This window comes from Rhodnius prolixus, unplaced genomic scaffold, assembly GCF_049639745.1.
Source record: "Rhodnius prolixus isolate KJV_2025 unplaced genomic scaffold, Rpr scaffold_4, whole genome shotgun sequence".
In the NCBI taxonomy this organism is placed as follows: domain Eukaryota; kingdom Metazoa; phylum Arthropoda; class Insecta; order Hemiptera; family Reduviidae; genus Rhodnius; species Rhodnius prolixus.
Genome location: NW_027411614.1, coordinates 16,435,581 through 16,451,551, shown reverse-complemented (window position 1 = coordinate 16,451,551; position 15,971 = coordinate 16,435,581). Strand labels below are relative to the sequence as shown.

General features: G+C 35.5%; 1 protein-coding gene across 4 annotated transcripts in view; it reads right to left on the bottom strand.

The window, feature by feature from the left end:
- Ca-beta (Calcium channel protein beta subunit) overlaps positions 1-15,971 on the bottom strand; it is a 602,416-nt gene that overhangs the window by 308,187 nt on the left and 278,258 nt on the right. For 3 of the 4 annotated variants that reach the window (XR_012459538.1, XM_074131403.1, XM_074131405.1), the window contains exon 3: positions 13,058-13,093. The exons of the other annotated variant lie outside the window; for it this stretch is intronic. Coding sequence is in view for 2 of the 3 variants with exons in the window: in XM_074131403.1 (XP_073987504.1) it covers positions 13,058-13,093 (36 nt within the window). In the remaining variant the exon portion in view is untranslated. The remainder of the gene's footprint in view (positions 1-13,057; positions 13,094-15,971) is intronic. 4 annotated transcript variants of the gene reach the window in all.

Sequence of the window (15,971 nt, the reverse complement as noted above, 5' to 3'; positions counted from 1 at the left end):
TCGTCAAGACTAAATATCCAAAGTTCTAAACTACTCTCTCGACTAGCTCTAATCCTCTTATACAGTCTCTCGCCTCCTTTGACATCCCTAATATTCCTCGCCGACTGAATCGCCAGTGGCCCCGCGACTTCCTCGCAGTCTGAAGACCTAAACGTCTTTCTTCTTCTATAGAGAGTGCTACCGCTGGGTAGTTTCTCTCCTCCTGCTCTCCTCCCGCACCAGTTCATCACTCTCTCCATATTTACTGATTGTATTTAATGTATACAGATTGTAGATTACAAAATAAATTAAAAAAATAATAAAAATATAAAAATATTTGTCCGGATGAGTGACTTTTGAAATACTTTTTCCCATTCAAAAATCTAATCGAATAAAGTTACCCTGTTTAATTGAAATTATTTCCATTAAAGTTGATTTAATGGTGGAATTTTGGATGCCGTTCTTTTTCAAAAATATATAAGTTAATTTTATGAGCTTTATTGATTCTGACGTAAAAATGTAAATTTGAAGAAACATTAAATAAGATTGGAATAAGGGATTTTGTTATTCTCAAATTATGATTGTTAGTTTTTCTTTACCGTTAAAAACCTCCACCACTCAGCTGAAGCTACAAACATGAGTTGGTTAAAATGGAAAGCATAATAGCTTTGACCAGACCAAGAGGTTTTTCACCTTAGGTGGCCCCTAACGCAACAAGGGAGTTTACATAAGTTTTTGATGAGATAGAAAATATGCTGCATTAATGAATAAAATAAAAAACAAATGCAAAATAATGAAATAAGGTTTACCTAATTTTGAACAAAATGTTTTAAATATTAAGAACTTTGTTTTTGTATTTTGAATCGATATCCAGTTATTTGGCACTGTTAAGATTTAAAACAAGAATTTAACATAAGCAATTGAGATGGAAAAGTGTTAAAAAAAAAGAAATTGTTCAATGGTTAAGGTTATAAAAGGAAAGTTGCAAAGTAATAGACACCGGTAGTGGTGTTCTATAGTGGATGTGCGTGGTTAAGTGTATAGAGCGCGTACTGGAGCTGCCGTGGCACGAGCAACCAATCAACTAGGTCCAATTACTTTTCTAACGAGATAGCCACCTCTGATTGGCCAGCTGATGGAAACACTTAGAAGGCTGCCTTCTAGAAGCGACTTTACTACTAGACAAGTTCTGCAGTACCATTACGCTCACCAACTGGCGCCTCTCCTCTACCGCGGCCTCCTTATACACAGCCCAACTGTACGGCGGCGGGCCGCCTTAACTCTCTCTTTGTTACTTAAATTCCTTTTTATAACGTGAACAACATTTGGATTATGGGGTATTATATCTTATGTAATCACATAAAAAGAACAGAAAAACAGGTAAAGTGCTCAACTGTTAGTGAGTGTGGCTACATCAAAAATCATTAGAGAAGTGTTTTTTGCTTTTTGATAGCGAAAGAGCAAAGCAATGTTGATTTTAGTTGTTACTCCGATTTTTTAATTTGACTTTTTGCCGGAATTATTTATAATTAATTTTCTCAAAAACGGATCTAACGTTTTCTATTAAACTTAATGTCCTGCCCTGTCTAGAGAAATGCTGCTTAAGGCTGGAAACATAGTGGAGCGGCGAGCAAAGCTCCCAATCAAAGAGACCAACGAGCAGCGAGCAAAGAGTCGCATGCACATTTTTAGTCGCGTTCTCCTTTCGACGAGACATGATGGAGGAATTATTTCTATACAAAAAATTCTTCCTTGAAAATTTGGTATTTACTGCAGCTTAGAAGCAGGAGCTGCAGTGTTCATGATATAATCTGGACTAGACATGAATTCCATCACTTGTACCAACAACTTCGGGAGCATCCTGGCAAGTTTCATGCGTATTTTCAAATGACTATTTCAATATTTAATTACATTACATTAGATTAGATTCTAATAGGGCGGGCCTTAAGGCCTACGTCATTGCGACCCCTTTGGATCTATTGTGGCTCCCCAACTTTAGAGCTCGCCCTCCGTACCTGTCTGTTTAATCAGACTCTTAATTCTGGAGAGCGACGCTTGGGTAAAGCTCACAGGCCTTGGTTTTTCCTCCCTGAGCAGTAACATCCTTAGCCAGACAAATCCCTCAAACTGACACAACACGTGACGTTCCGTGCCGATTTAATTACATACTAGCCAGTGTGCAAGGCATGCTAATCAAGAAAAGGACGAATTTCAATGTTAACCCCATTAATCCTGTCCCATTTCTTATCCAACACGAATCGGTTGTAATGTAGAGGATCCTTTTGGTCCCACAGAGGTATCTTTAAAAAGAACTACACCAATAAATGCAGCAATATCCATTTTAACCTAGAAAATTGAGCGCGATGAGAGCGAAGAAACCAAACATGTCATAACGCGTTGTTCTACTCTCTCTTGGTAGCGTTGCTCTATCTTCGCTTTGTTCCTCACTACGCGCGGTCCCATATTTTAACTTGTGTTTGTTTTCGCCGCTTTGCTCTTCGCTATCATCGCCGCTCCACTATGTTTCCAGCCTAAGGCGAGACCTAGGAAGAATTTCGAGATAGCATCCCTCTAAAGGCCTTGGTTCAGTACATTCCATTTGTACAGCACTTTGGAGTAGCAGTACATGAAAATGTCCACGAAAATCCATTTTCACAGTCAGAAATCATTCAAATAAAAGGAATAGAAGTTTTAAAAGTGCTTTTTCCGCGAAATGTTTGAGCTCTTTTCACATAAATGAAATCTTCCAATAACATTGGTCTTTTGTCTAAATCTGACTCGGGAGCATCGGGCGTTACCTAAGCGGAATTTTGACTTTAAATTTGCAGCTTCTTATTTATTTATTTTGAGGTTATTAGCACCCAGAGCTTTTTTAGTGCAGTTTTCTGGATAGGTTTATTCCGTTCCAGAAAACACTTCGTATCAGTGGAAGGTGAGCAGATGAATTGAACTCAGGATCTTCGATTCAAGTACGCTAACGGCTGAGTTTATCCCCTCTCTATCTATTCGTCTATTATGTCATTGCAAAACTTTGTAAGGATAATTGCGCAAGATTTATATTTATTTACAATGTTTGGTAAGGAAAGAAAAATAACAAAATGTAATTATTTTTATTTTGGAATTATATAATTTTATCCGTATTAAGTTGTATGCAAATATTTTTTATTATTCATCTTAAATGTCAATAAATTCAAGAAGAGGAATTATTAACATTATTTTAACTGGTGGCAAGGTTATTGGTATAAAAACTATGACAGGTTATCTATTACCAGAAAGTAATAAACATTATTTTTTGAATATATTAAGGAGGGGAAAAATGGTTATGAAATGTCAAGAACTGTACAGATTGAATTTAGATTATTTTATACATTGTCTTCTTGAAATATGAATTTATTTACTTCTGTATTTAAATATCTTTTTATTTTTTCTGTTGAACAGTGAAACAAATTTAGCGCTACCAGAGATTGTGGCGAGATAAGCGACTATAAACGGTTTTAAGCTAATGAATTTTTTCATTTTATTACAGGGCACCAGCTCTGTGATTAGTAATTAAAACCTGTTGCGGTTGTAATACTGCTTCCAGCTTACTGAGTAATCTGTCAATGATCTGGTCTCAGATTAATCCACGAGTCAGAAAATCACAAACAAAAAAAAAAAAAAGATTTATGTATGCATAGTTTATTTTCATTATGACGTAAGAAAGAATAAAGGAGAAGCAACATGAATAGATTTATTATTGCAATTAGAAGTGCAGTGGTTTGAATGCATTTTCTCAAGTTCTTCCATTATTCCTCCAAAAGAAGCATTTAGTAAAATACATGTTTGAAGCAAAATTTAATAAAAATTCTGTAATTTTTAAAGGGTTTTTAGGAATATAACAATGCAAAGTTCCATGATTCCTTGTGCCCCCTAATTGGTGTCAGGCGACTCCCAACCTTACCTCCACCATTTCAAGAAGAAAACTTTGGATCCAAAGGAGTACTAGACAGGATATATCCACTGGTCTCTAAATATTACTTGGATAAAAGCACCGTGATCAGACAATCGGCGTTTCCTTCTAACCCTGACAGGATTTGTAAGTAATGCCTTTTTTTCCAGGCCGGCTTTACGTCCAACCACCAAATTAGGTGTCGTGGACGGAAGCAACTAGCAAACATACTTTACTATAAATTTCTTTCATTAACTATTAAATAAAATCCAAGGCCTAAGACTTGGGAATCGAACCCAGTACCACAATACATATTAGCTTTACAGGTCTCGCCTCTAATCGCTCAGCTACCTGGGCGGCCAGGATTTGTATTTTCTATGCTTTTCCAGAACATGCTGTTTCAGATGCTGTCTGAGTTGTCCATTCCCCAGGTTGATTATTAGAATTAGATCAATTGCTAAAATGATTTTCCTTGTCATGTGGTTTTTTATTTTTTTTTTTGGATTTGTCAGATTACTGTCATTTCTTTTTAATTATTAAGGAAGCGGTTCATAAATAGTACTTCTCATGAACCCGAAAATAATGCTTTCTTTTTTCTTTTTTTTTTGTACGTAAGGCCTCTGAACATCTTGAACTACAACGTTTTCCATTGAGCTTTTCCGATCTTCTAGAATTCTAATCACTAAGAACCTATCTTCATTCCTCCATTCCTCCATAAAGTATTAACCAATTTTTAGTGCACTTACCTATGCTTCAAAAGAATCTGCAGAAATCTGTCGCGAACGATAGATTCTGCTACGCTGTGTAACAAGGCCCATTCAAAGGAACATTTATTTTTTCTCTTCTATTTAACTTCGTAATAATGAAATATTTTTTAGTTTTTATTTATTTATTTATTTATTTGCACTGAAGAATAATCTTCATGGCAAAGGAGTTGGAACATTGGCAATAATAACGTACAATGTGTCATAAAATACAGATTACAAAAAGTAAATTTAGTAAAGACAATAGTGGAAAACTGAGTTAACAATCAGAAAAATTCATAATACTAGTTTTACAATATATAAACAGGAAATGATTTTTATTTATTTATTTTTTTAATTTAATGGCATTAAGAAAAAATAGAAATATGTCTTTGATTTGGCTTAAAGAATTAGTGGCTAACAGGTTTGTTAAATTATCAAGTGCAGAATCATCATGTGATTTTAAATACTTATTGATAAATTTTAATCTGTGGGTCCTCAACTCGGGGCATATAAATAAAAAGTGATACAAATCGTTTTGACCAAAGTTACAAAAGTCGCACAATTCATTTGGAAAAAACTGTAATCTCACATCACGAACTAAAATTCTAAGATGTTTTTTAGAGATCATGCGCAACTGCGCTAAAATCCTTATCTTTTCAATATTTCCCTCTATCTGAAGATAAGACATTTCATTAGAGCCAAGAGGACTGACAAATCTATAGTGATCATTAAATCTGGAATTTATAACAAATTCAACGTCTTTGCTCAACAGGTGATTTTTAAATGCGATTAACATATCACTTTTACAGGCTGAAATCTCACTAATGTTCTGGTTAATTAACCGTTCATAACCAATAATAGTCAAATAGTGTTTAAGATGAGTGTACCAATTGGAAGGAGACTTTACATTATTATTGTCTAATTGAGCTAATCTAGAGTAACACATCTTTGGTAATCTGTTGTTATCCATTTTTAATAGTACAATCCACCAGCTAAGCATTCTACTTAAGATTTTTAATTGAGTATGAATTCGTCCTGTCTCTACTCTAACAAAGGCACTCGGTGTCTGAATGGGTAGTCTTAAAATTGATTTAAAAAAAGAAACTTGGCCTTTCTCACATTGGTCATAATGAAGAGGGGCCCAGATTTCGGATAGATAGAGAAGTACACTCTCAGACATGGACTCATATAACACACATTTCGTTTCCCAGCATTCAGATTTATTAATGTGAGTTAACAATCACATTTATCTCGGTGTTCCATTTTCTTCTTCAAATACCTTTAGTTCTGCCCCTAAATATTTTCTGGCTAGATTTGCCGCCGCCAACTCATCTGTGCTTACTTTACTGAGAAATGTCAAATCTGAAAATTTTTTAGTTATTGAAGAGCGATCATAAATTTATAAAACTTTATTTTCGACTCATTTATAGCCTTCTTCAGGGTCTGAAAATATTTATTTATTTATTTCTTATTTAAAAATGGATTTATTTACTTTTTTGTGCATTTTCTTTTCTTTCCTTTCTGAATTAATACATTTGTATTTTCCTTTTTCTACAAACCCTGAAGTAGGTAATAAATTTACTGAAACGTTAGTAACAAATTTTAAATTTATGACTGCTCTTATAAGGCAAACAAATATATTTCATCAATATAACTCAACCATTAACCTCGTAAAAATGTTTTACCCCTTTATCACTTTTTGCACATTTCGAACACGTACTAAAAATTAAAAAAAATAAGGGAATACTCGAACATTGAACCAAGAAAAACCTAGTGAAATTGCCATTTAGTTTATTTTAGTGAGGCTTAACTTGGAGATTGTTTGGCCTTAATAAATGATTATTTCAGTAGAAGAAATTCTGCAGCTGAAAATAACCTTCAATTTGATGAAATGAGCCAGCTAAGGAAGGCAACTTATGCGGCACGTTAAGGCGACCAAGAAGGGCCTAAATTTTATACTACTAATATTTCGGCAGCTTTAAATAATGCCGGGTGAATTCAGACTTCAAAAAACAATTAAAAAAAAAAAAATCATTCAATTTAATGTGTTCTTAAAGCTATAAATGTATAAATTGCAATTAAGAAGAGATACTAAGGAATGTTTACAGATAACCTTGTTTGTGAGAATATTTTGAATAATCGTCTTTGAAAAATAAACGCAAATTCTTAACCTTTACTTGCAATAAGCACTTACTACAATGAAGGTCTCCTTGATTTATGCAATAATGCAGTCTTGTAAACAAGCCAATTAACATTAGGTTAACAAATTATTTTATTTATCCATTCTGAAAAAAAAATTTCAAGTAAATAAAATAGTTTATAAAATATTTAAATAAATATAAAAATGTAATAAATATAAACTGTGCTTTTATAAAAATTTTGTTTTTTGATAGAGTCAAGATTTGATATTCTTTTTATTTATGGAAACAACAGAAACTGGATTTTACCTAAAATTTGTTTAGGAAATTTGAGAGGAAGAATTTAACAAAAAGTGTTTAGTCAAAAGTATCATAATAATAAGGGGAAGGGTTAGTGCTGGTTATCTGGATTCTCTCGAGGAGATTGCGGGTTCGAATCCAGCTGCTGGCCCTTTCTTAGTGCTTCTCTTTCTAGAAGCTCCCTATTGTCAGTGAATAGACTGTGCTGGTTTTAACAGAGAACACTGACCAGTCACTGGCAGTGCACTGAAATACTCCGGATACTAATGGCCACAATTGTTGTCGCACCTTAAGTATCATTTTCAACACTTTGAAGCCATAATAAGATCTGCCTCTTCTGGTTTGCGAGACATTCGGGTTACAGGTGAAATCGCTTAGTCCAGTGCAGTTTTCACGGTACTTGAAACCTTTTGGTTTTTGCAATTACAAAATGCTTTGCCAGTGCGGCCGCCAAAGAATAGGCGCTGAAATAGTTGTATGGAGCGAAATCCTGCGTCAGAGGAGGCGAAAACGTTTATTAGCCTAAACGTATTGCGGAAATACTCCATTACCATGATCATACTTTTGCTGACTATTCCTCCAGTTCTGTGCACTTCTCCTGAGACAAGTCACAATGGGCCTACTCTTTTGTTGTCTTCCTTTCTTTCTTCCATGACCAGAGCTGCCCTCTCCGTTGCCATCTTGCTTCAGATTATCTCTTCTAATGGGCTATCTACCCATGTCCTGCAGATTACAGATTAAATACAGCGTATTTAGCTGAAAACTTTATGTGCAGCATCCTGTACTTTCTTTTCATGAGCTTTAGTAGTGGACAAAGTTAATAAGTTTGAAGGCTAGGTCAGAAAGAATTCAATTATCAGAGGTGGCCATTTTGTATATGTTTATTAAGTAATTTTCGTCACTGATCTAAATTTCTACCTGGAGAGAACGTAGTTTTTGAATTCCTTTACTTTAATCGGAACTCAAAAGAAACTATTTGACCCAAGATATTGCCTAGATAGAAATACATGTGGTAATAAATTTAATGTAGGGTACATATGTAAAGAAGTATGTAGTGGTAGAGATTCCTTCTTGATTTTAAAAGGAGCTGTGGCCTTCTTTCTACTGCTTTAATATTTTTTGGTGCCAAACATCAACTCAAGGAAATGAAGAGTCAATAGTCTTTAGAGAAAAATAAAAGTACAGGAGAGAACTAAAAGAATAAAATACAGAAGGAGGAGGGAATGAGTTTAGGACAGCTAAAAAAAAAAAGCTTTAGAAATACGTCGGGCTTCCTACAAAGGGGGCCCTAGGAACAACGGCATGGCGGGATACGACGGGAGGTTTTTGCTGAATACTTTTGAGGAAATAATAACAGTGTAGAATATTCCGAGGTGACATCGTGCTTCAAACCCGCAACCAACTCTTCTTTTTTATTCTTTCTAGTTATTTTTTCTTCTGTCCACTACTAGGTAATAAACGATCGCAATTTTAGAGTCATGAGGGAAGTTGGTGCGGGTTTTTTTTTTGCGGGTGTTTGAGCTACAAAGTTTGACAGTTTCCATTGTTCATCGATAATGGAATTACTCAAGAACAAACTACAAACCGGCTTCAACTAGATTTATAAACAAAAACTAAATAGATCTACTGAGCCATTACATTCCCAACTAAACTGGTTTTTTGCGTTTTGTTTTTTAGAGAAGAAAACAACGCATGGTGAAGTTTAAATAAATATAAAAGAAGCATTCTCAATTTAAAGTTTAAAAAAAAGCTTCAGAATCGAATTAATGTGCCACACTCATTCCTGATCTTATTCTGTTAATTGTAAAAACATTTGGCTACGGGCCCATCAATCTATAGATTGTCAAAAACTAGCATCATATCGGTCGTCAAAATATTGACGGGTATCGTAGGGGTTACTAAAGGTTAATGCTATCACCACCATGGCGCAGGACGTCCATGAAATCATAGCGTCATAATCTACACACCAAACGACAGAAAGCGCTACAAAAATTATTACACTCACTATGTAAATGTTTCTATTCGTTATCATTACTTTCGGTGAGCGTTAAATTACCGGAGAAGTTAATTTTCTTTTTTAACATGTTTTGCAAACTGCATATAATGGTGCAACATGCAAAAATGATGTATAAGTGAGAATATATAATACATACAGATATTTAATATACACACATAATCATATAAATTAGCGTAGTAACGTGAACGGCTATCCAACCAGTCTTGTTAGCCATTAGTCAGCAACATCTGTTACTGCAGACATGTCAGCAAATCTAGGTCGATCGACCTTGTGTAGTTAAATGGTCACGGGGCCATCGACGCTTGAGTCTGTGAAGAGGATTAGTCCTGGAGTGTTCTGGATGAAAAAGAGAGCGGATTATAATGGGAAGCTGATTTAACGTGTCACAGGAAATGTGATTTACTCAATGAATCAGATATGTGCTTTTGCTGACGATTTATGCATAATATCAAGAAGCGCTCGATCATTGAAGGGGGTTTTTCATACCGTGAAATCTGAAGGCAATAAAATAGGTTTTGCGGTGAATGAAAAGAAAACTAAGTATATGAACTTAAACCCAAATGGCAACTGTGAAGTGGCCCAAAAACTGGAAGTAGAGGGGTTCACTTTCGAGAAGGTGAAATAATTCATATACTTAGGAGCTGAGCTGAACTGCGAGGATAGGATTGCTCCTGAGGTGAATTGCAGGATCATGGCTGGATACCGTGCCTATTTCGCCAATATTAAGCTATTCCGTTCTTCTCTATGGTCACGTCAGTCGTTTTTGAGGAAATCTCAAAATATTGGAAGTTCTAATCAATCCATTTCATCCACTATGCGATCAAGTAGCATTTTCGATTAGCCTATTTGGTTTATTAACTTGGATTTTATTCGTTTTAGCACGCATGTTTATTGTATTCCTCTGACCAGTTTCGACTTTTCTCGATCGTACTGAGATAGGCTAATCAGCCTGATAAAGGGGTTTCGACTTCACTTACGTTACCGTCTCGCAGCATACTTGTTGAATCGCAGTCAGTTAGTCATGTTGCCTAAATTATTTTGCAAACATATTCTCACAATCAATTTAATTAAGAATTGTGGTAAAACAAAAAAATTAAATAAATTAAAATAAAAAAAATGGCAGCTATTTCACTCCATAAAGAAGATAGAAAATTAAACATTGGGAACTCTTTTTGTAAATAAATCTATAATAAAGAGCACTTAGCCTGGATAAACAACAATTTTTGCTCTAGTTTAACAACTAAAAGAAAAACAGGACACAGGAATAAAGAAAAAAAAAACAGGTTAGGGAAATAAGAAGATGATGGGATTTACCCTGCAATGTCCTTTTTAGATTTTCATCCTGTTTTATCAACACAACGCAAAAAAACAGATTTTTTCCCCTTCTCTTTACCTTATTTTCTCCCTTAAGGTTCAAACTTTTTTGCGGTCTCTACTTTTCCTTCCTCTCTCTCTCTCTCTCCTCTCTCAGTGTCTCTCCGTTTTTTCCAATCGGAAGTAACTAGTGGGAAGTGGCCCAAACGGAAACGTGGAACATTGTAGGCGGCATTTCTACGGTAAAACTAAGAAGAGCACCATTCGAGTTCATCACTAAAGAGAAGCACTGAAGGAATTACTTCCTGTACAGCAGGATTGGATTTGGGCTGAAGAATTGTGGATAACCTCCGCAACGTTCCCCCTAATATGGCAATTGGTAGGGCGCAGCAGGGCGGTAAAGAGGTATATACGCGTTTTTCTTTTTTTTGCTTATACCAAGAAATTGCGGGGTGGAATCGTATTCAAGGTTAAAATATGATTTCAGCATCCAATTACTAACTGATTTTATTTCGTAAATATATATAAAGATCTTTTTCTTTTTAAAGAATAACCTGATCGTTTATAAAGTAAAACCAAATTTAGTCGGGTTTATTAGTTTATTTCTTTCCAAAAAAAAGTAGAACTTGCAATTCATTAAAGGCAACAAAATTAGGGTTGGATAACGGATACTGATGAGCAAATACATCAGCTCAGGTGGTCTCGTAATTTGAAGGTTTCAGACCTGAAACTAAGTCCAGACTGTGCTGCACTTAGATTTTGTTTTTACTGGAGACTCTATGGCTTAAGACTTACAAGGTGAATAGAATAGACAATGCACTGCATATGCATCAGGCGCACCAAGAAGCTCAGATGGAAGTAATAAATAAATAATTATTTACAACTACAACAAGTGTTGCTTCAAGTAAATTTGATCATAATGGTTAAGCTCACGTGAAAGCCGTAATAAGAGCAATCACCCATTGGTGAAACTCTTTCTCAGTGGATATTACACTCATATCAGAAGGTCCCTAGGCCAGTTACGCTTCAAGCGACGAGGAGGATTGTATGGAAGGTGAGGTGAAGATAGTTGTTGGACAAGAGGAATAGGATGGAGAGCTAGGAGGCTGTGTAAGTTGCGGTAGCGAGACTTTATTAGATCAGTGTAAATGATGAGGTTAGATATGCAGTATGATGCATTAAGGATTTTCATTAAGATTTTCGATTGCATTGACTATGCGTTTGGAATTTGAGGGTTTAGTTGAGCCCCACACTTCTGCTCCGTATGTCCATTTCGGTCTTAATAGTGTCTTGTAGGTATTTAATTTGTCATTTAAGTTTGGATCTGCGGTCAAGTAGTCTAGTTAGTAGCTTGTAGCGTCTGTTCACGTCTTTCGTTTCAATCAAGTATGTGGGTTCCACGTGAGTCTCTTGTCCAATTTACAGTCCTAAGTATCGTACTACGTCAGCTAGAGGAATAGTTACACACCGTTCAGTTGAACTGGTGAACTCGCAGATATTCGTAAACGTAATGTGCACTGATTTTTGCTCATTATAATAAATAAAATTAATGCCAATTTTTTGTCAAGATTCAATCACCATAGCAACTAATCTCACAAATAAGATATAGGTAGGTACCTAGAATTTTTTTTTTTTTTTTACAATACAAAAAATTTAATGAAAACCATTTTATCGATTTTGGAGAAATTAATAAAAATACCTTCCTAAAGATACATTTCCGCTGACAAATACTCTGCTAAAATCAAGTAACCATATTTTTTAGTAAATAAAATTAAGTTTGCAGATTTCAGTTTTCAAGAAGTTCTGCAAACACAACTGTACTCACGCATGCACTTATACAATGAAACCATTGCCTAAAAAACTTTATTTTCTTATACACAAGACTCAAAATAATAATAAAAAAAATGTGTGTTCCTATCAATTACAGTAAATGTCCCACTTTTTGTGAGGAAATAATCCGAGGAACATAATATTGTAGTGCATGTTGAAACGCAATAAAAGTCACTGGGCTTTTATTAATTTTTAGAAAAAAAACATTTATATAAATGACAATCTTAAATATCAAAAGATATCCGGGACAAATCTGTGTTAGAATAGTTAAAAGAAAAAGCAAAGCATCGTGACAAGTAGGAGCCAAGTATTAAAAGAAAGGTCATCACATTTAGGAGAAATGAATGTAGAAAGTAGATAAATTTAGGAAACTTTAAATATAAATATATAAAAATAGTAGATAATTAAACAAATATAGAAATAAATAATAATTAAATTTGAAAACATTAATATGCTGTGATTTTCATAAAAGATTTTAATGCGATATCTTTGAAGTTCAGCTAAAAATAAAAACATGCCGTGCCTGCTAAAACGACTGCATAACCGGGAGTGAAAGAGAAATAGAAAGATATGTACGTGACTAATGAATGATTACGATGAAAAACGTAAAAAAATAATTAATTAATTAAAAAAAAAAAGAAAAATTATTCCAAACAAATGTGTAGAGATGAGATTTGAAGTGATGCAGTATAAAAACACATCACGTGCTCTCTTAATGGTCCATGAAGGTGCAGTAGACTACCAACAATATTTTCATTTGCAATCCATTTTTTTTTGTTTTCTTTTCAATTCAAAATTAACTTACCTTTGACGACACTATCGTCAAAGTTGGCGAAGTTTCCTGAAACAAAGTTATAGATTGTTGAAACATAAAGGGTTTAAATAACAAATAGATACATTTTTACGAAAATCAAATGTCTGCTGTGACTTAAGGTTGTTTTGTTTTAACGATTACTTTGTCCTTAGTCTTCTATTGTACGAGTACTTATTTACAAATAGTTTTGAGAATTACGAGGATAAAAATGAAGCAATTCTGCAGTGAAATTGAAAGCCCTTCCTCGGGGCTCCTGATGAATATCCTAAATAAGTTGCATCTAGTACCCTACAATCCCGTTTCTCTGATTAGGCTTAAGAATTTGGAAATGGCCCAAAAGCAGTAAGACTGGAGTTTCTTTACCTCAATGTACGAAATTTTAGCCAGAGAAGTGACAAGATATACGCGATGTTTGATGTAGTTTCTTCTTCTCAAATCTGACCATTCCTTTCTTCAGATTCTTCGAATCTGACCATCCCATTCTTCATCAAATTAGAGCACCCTTCCAATACAGGATTTTACAATCAGGAGCTAGACCCCCTAGGTGAACTGGAAGGGACAAGTTTTTTCTCTACCAAGTACCGCATTCTCATCAAGTGGTTCCTTGAAGTTTCAAGAAATTTCTTGTTCTTGACAGAACCCTACATAGGCTATCCTTGGTAGACCCAAGCGATGCATGAGTTTACTCAGTTGCAGTGGCTCCTTCAAGTGGCCTACTATCTTACGAATGGCCTCCTAGCCTTGTTGGAATAATTCCGAAGTGGCAGTGGCTAAAAATGAACATTTACGCATGCCTCTTGCTAGACCCATTGCTAAAACGATTTGCGATATTCCAATGATTTGTTGGCACCATTTTGCTATGTTGTTTGGAGCTTTACGAGATGTGGCTATTAAATAACGAGACTATTGCTATAAAACATTTTATTTCAAATTTATACATATCTAGTTATTATCACCTTCAATATACACCACTCCCCTATTCCTACAACGCTCCATGCGAATTTACCATTGTTCGAAACCGTGCTGGAAGTCTTTTTCTGTCAGCTCCTCTGCATGACGCGTGCCGCTTTTTCTTTCACAGCTTCAACGGACTGAAATCGTGTTCCTTTTAATGCAGATTTGACTTTGGGGAACAGATAAAAATCACATAGGACCAGGTCAGGCGAATAAGGCGGATGGCCTAAAACTGGGATGTTGTACTTGGCTAGAAACGTCTTGACAGACATGCAGTGTGAGCCGGCGCGTTGTCTTGATGGAGAACCCGTAACTTGTTCTTCCACAAATCGGGTCGTTTTTTCCTTTTTCTTTTACGGAGTTGAACAAGCACCTCACGGTAGTAATGTTGATAAATTATAATCGATATTTTCATCCGTTTTGGACGTGGAAGGGCGACCCGGGCGGTCATCATCTCCGACGTTTTCTCGGCCATCTTGGAAACGCTAGAACCACTCAAAAACTAGCGCACGTGATAAACATTCATCGCCATAAACTTCTTTTAATAAAAGATAAGTTTCAGTAGCGGTTTTAACAAGTTTCATGTGAAATTTCACGACAATTCGTTGCTCTACTAAATGTGTAGTATCATGTTTTCGGCAAAACTGAACTAACACCTCTTACACAAACGATGGTTCCGGTCAGGCAGATTTCTCTACAAACACGTGAGACGCTGCAATCGAAAGAGAAGGCTTTACGCTGCACAGCTGTCGGTCGTTAGGATTTGGCGCATGCATAGTTCTTCTGTAGCAGCCATCAGTCTCGTTATTTAATAGCCACACCTTGCCAAGTTTCTAGCCAAGTACAACATTCTGAATGCCAAGCTCCCAGACAACCTGTACCAATACTCGTTAGAGTAAATAACCCAGAGGTAGGAGGCGTGGACTGCAAAGCTGAGATTTATTTTGGTAATGAATGCGATTCCCACGAGCTGGACCTTAGACGTTATTTAATGGTATGAAAAGAGGCCTACCTGAAGTAACAGGCATTACTTTAATTTCTCATCAAAATGGCATCTCACACTGCCTACAAGTTACAACATAGGATTTGCTAGCAAGTACAGCAACCTGGATACTTCATTCTCGCACCTTGCAGGAGAAAGTCGGACATTAGGAATTGTGATTGTCCGTGTAGGCTAATCAAACGGGGAAGAATGCAGATAGAGCTTCAGATTTGTCTGAATTGTAGAATAACTTAAGTTTAGAGAACCCACAGGCATCTTAAGCTTATAAGCAGACAAAAACTGCCCATCTAGCAGTGAATTTCTGCGCTTTATACTGAACTACTTAGTATGTCTATATACGAACTTAAATAATTGTTGTGGACCACTTTTTTACTTTTTTATTTTTTGCCTGTTTGTAATCTATCAATTCAGTGAGGCGTTACGCTCCATGCGAGGGGTGTTCGCTTTGAGTTCAATCCTCTAACATCAGCTGCTTTATTTACTTAAGATAAACATCAATTTGAGAAAGTACACTCTCAAAGAGCGGCTGAATATGCGGAGAATGTTTGGTTGCGAAGTAACAGTGACCCCCTCAGGCAATTCTTAAACCTACCATAGAAATTCCCAAACTTCAAATCAAATATTTAATGAGAAGTTTGTTTTAACGATTTTTTCTTCTTTTTTTACAATCTTTTTGGCATTGACTTTACATTTTGTTTGGCCGGCTGTGTTGACTGTATCTAAAAAGTAGCTAAATGCAAGAAGTATTATAATCTACAGATAATACTGAAAACAACCGTGTATACTGAGAAGCAGCTGCTAAAGGAAAGAAGCAATTTACAATGTAAATCTGTGAAGCTACTAGAACCGTACAAGACAAGCTTTATATACATACTCGTATCTGTACAGACGCGCAAACATTCTCAAACACTTACTAACGCGCACAATCACCTACACACAATTATTTCT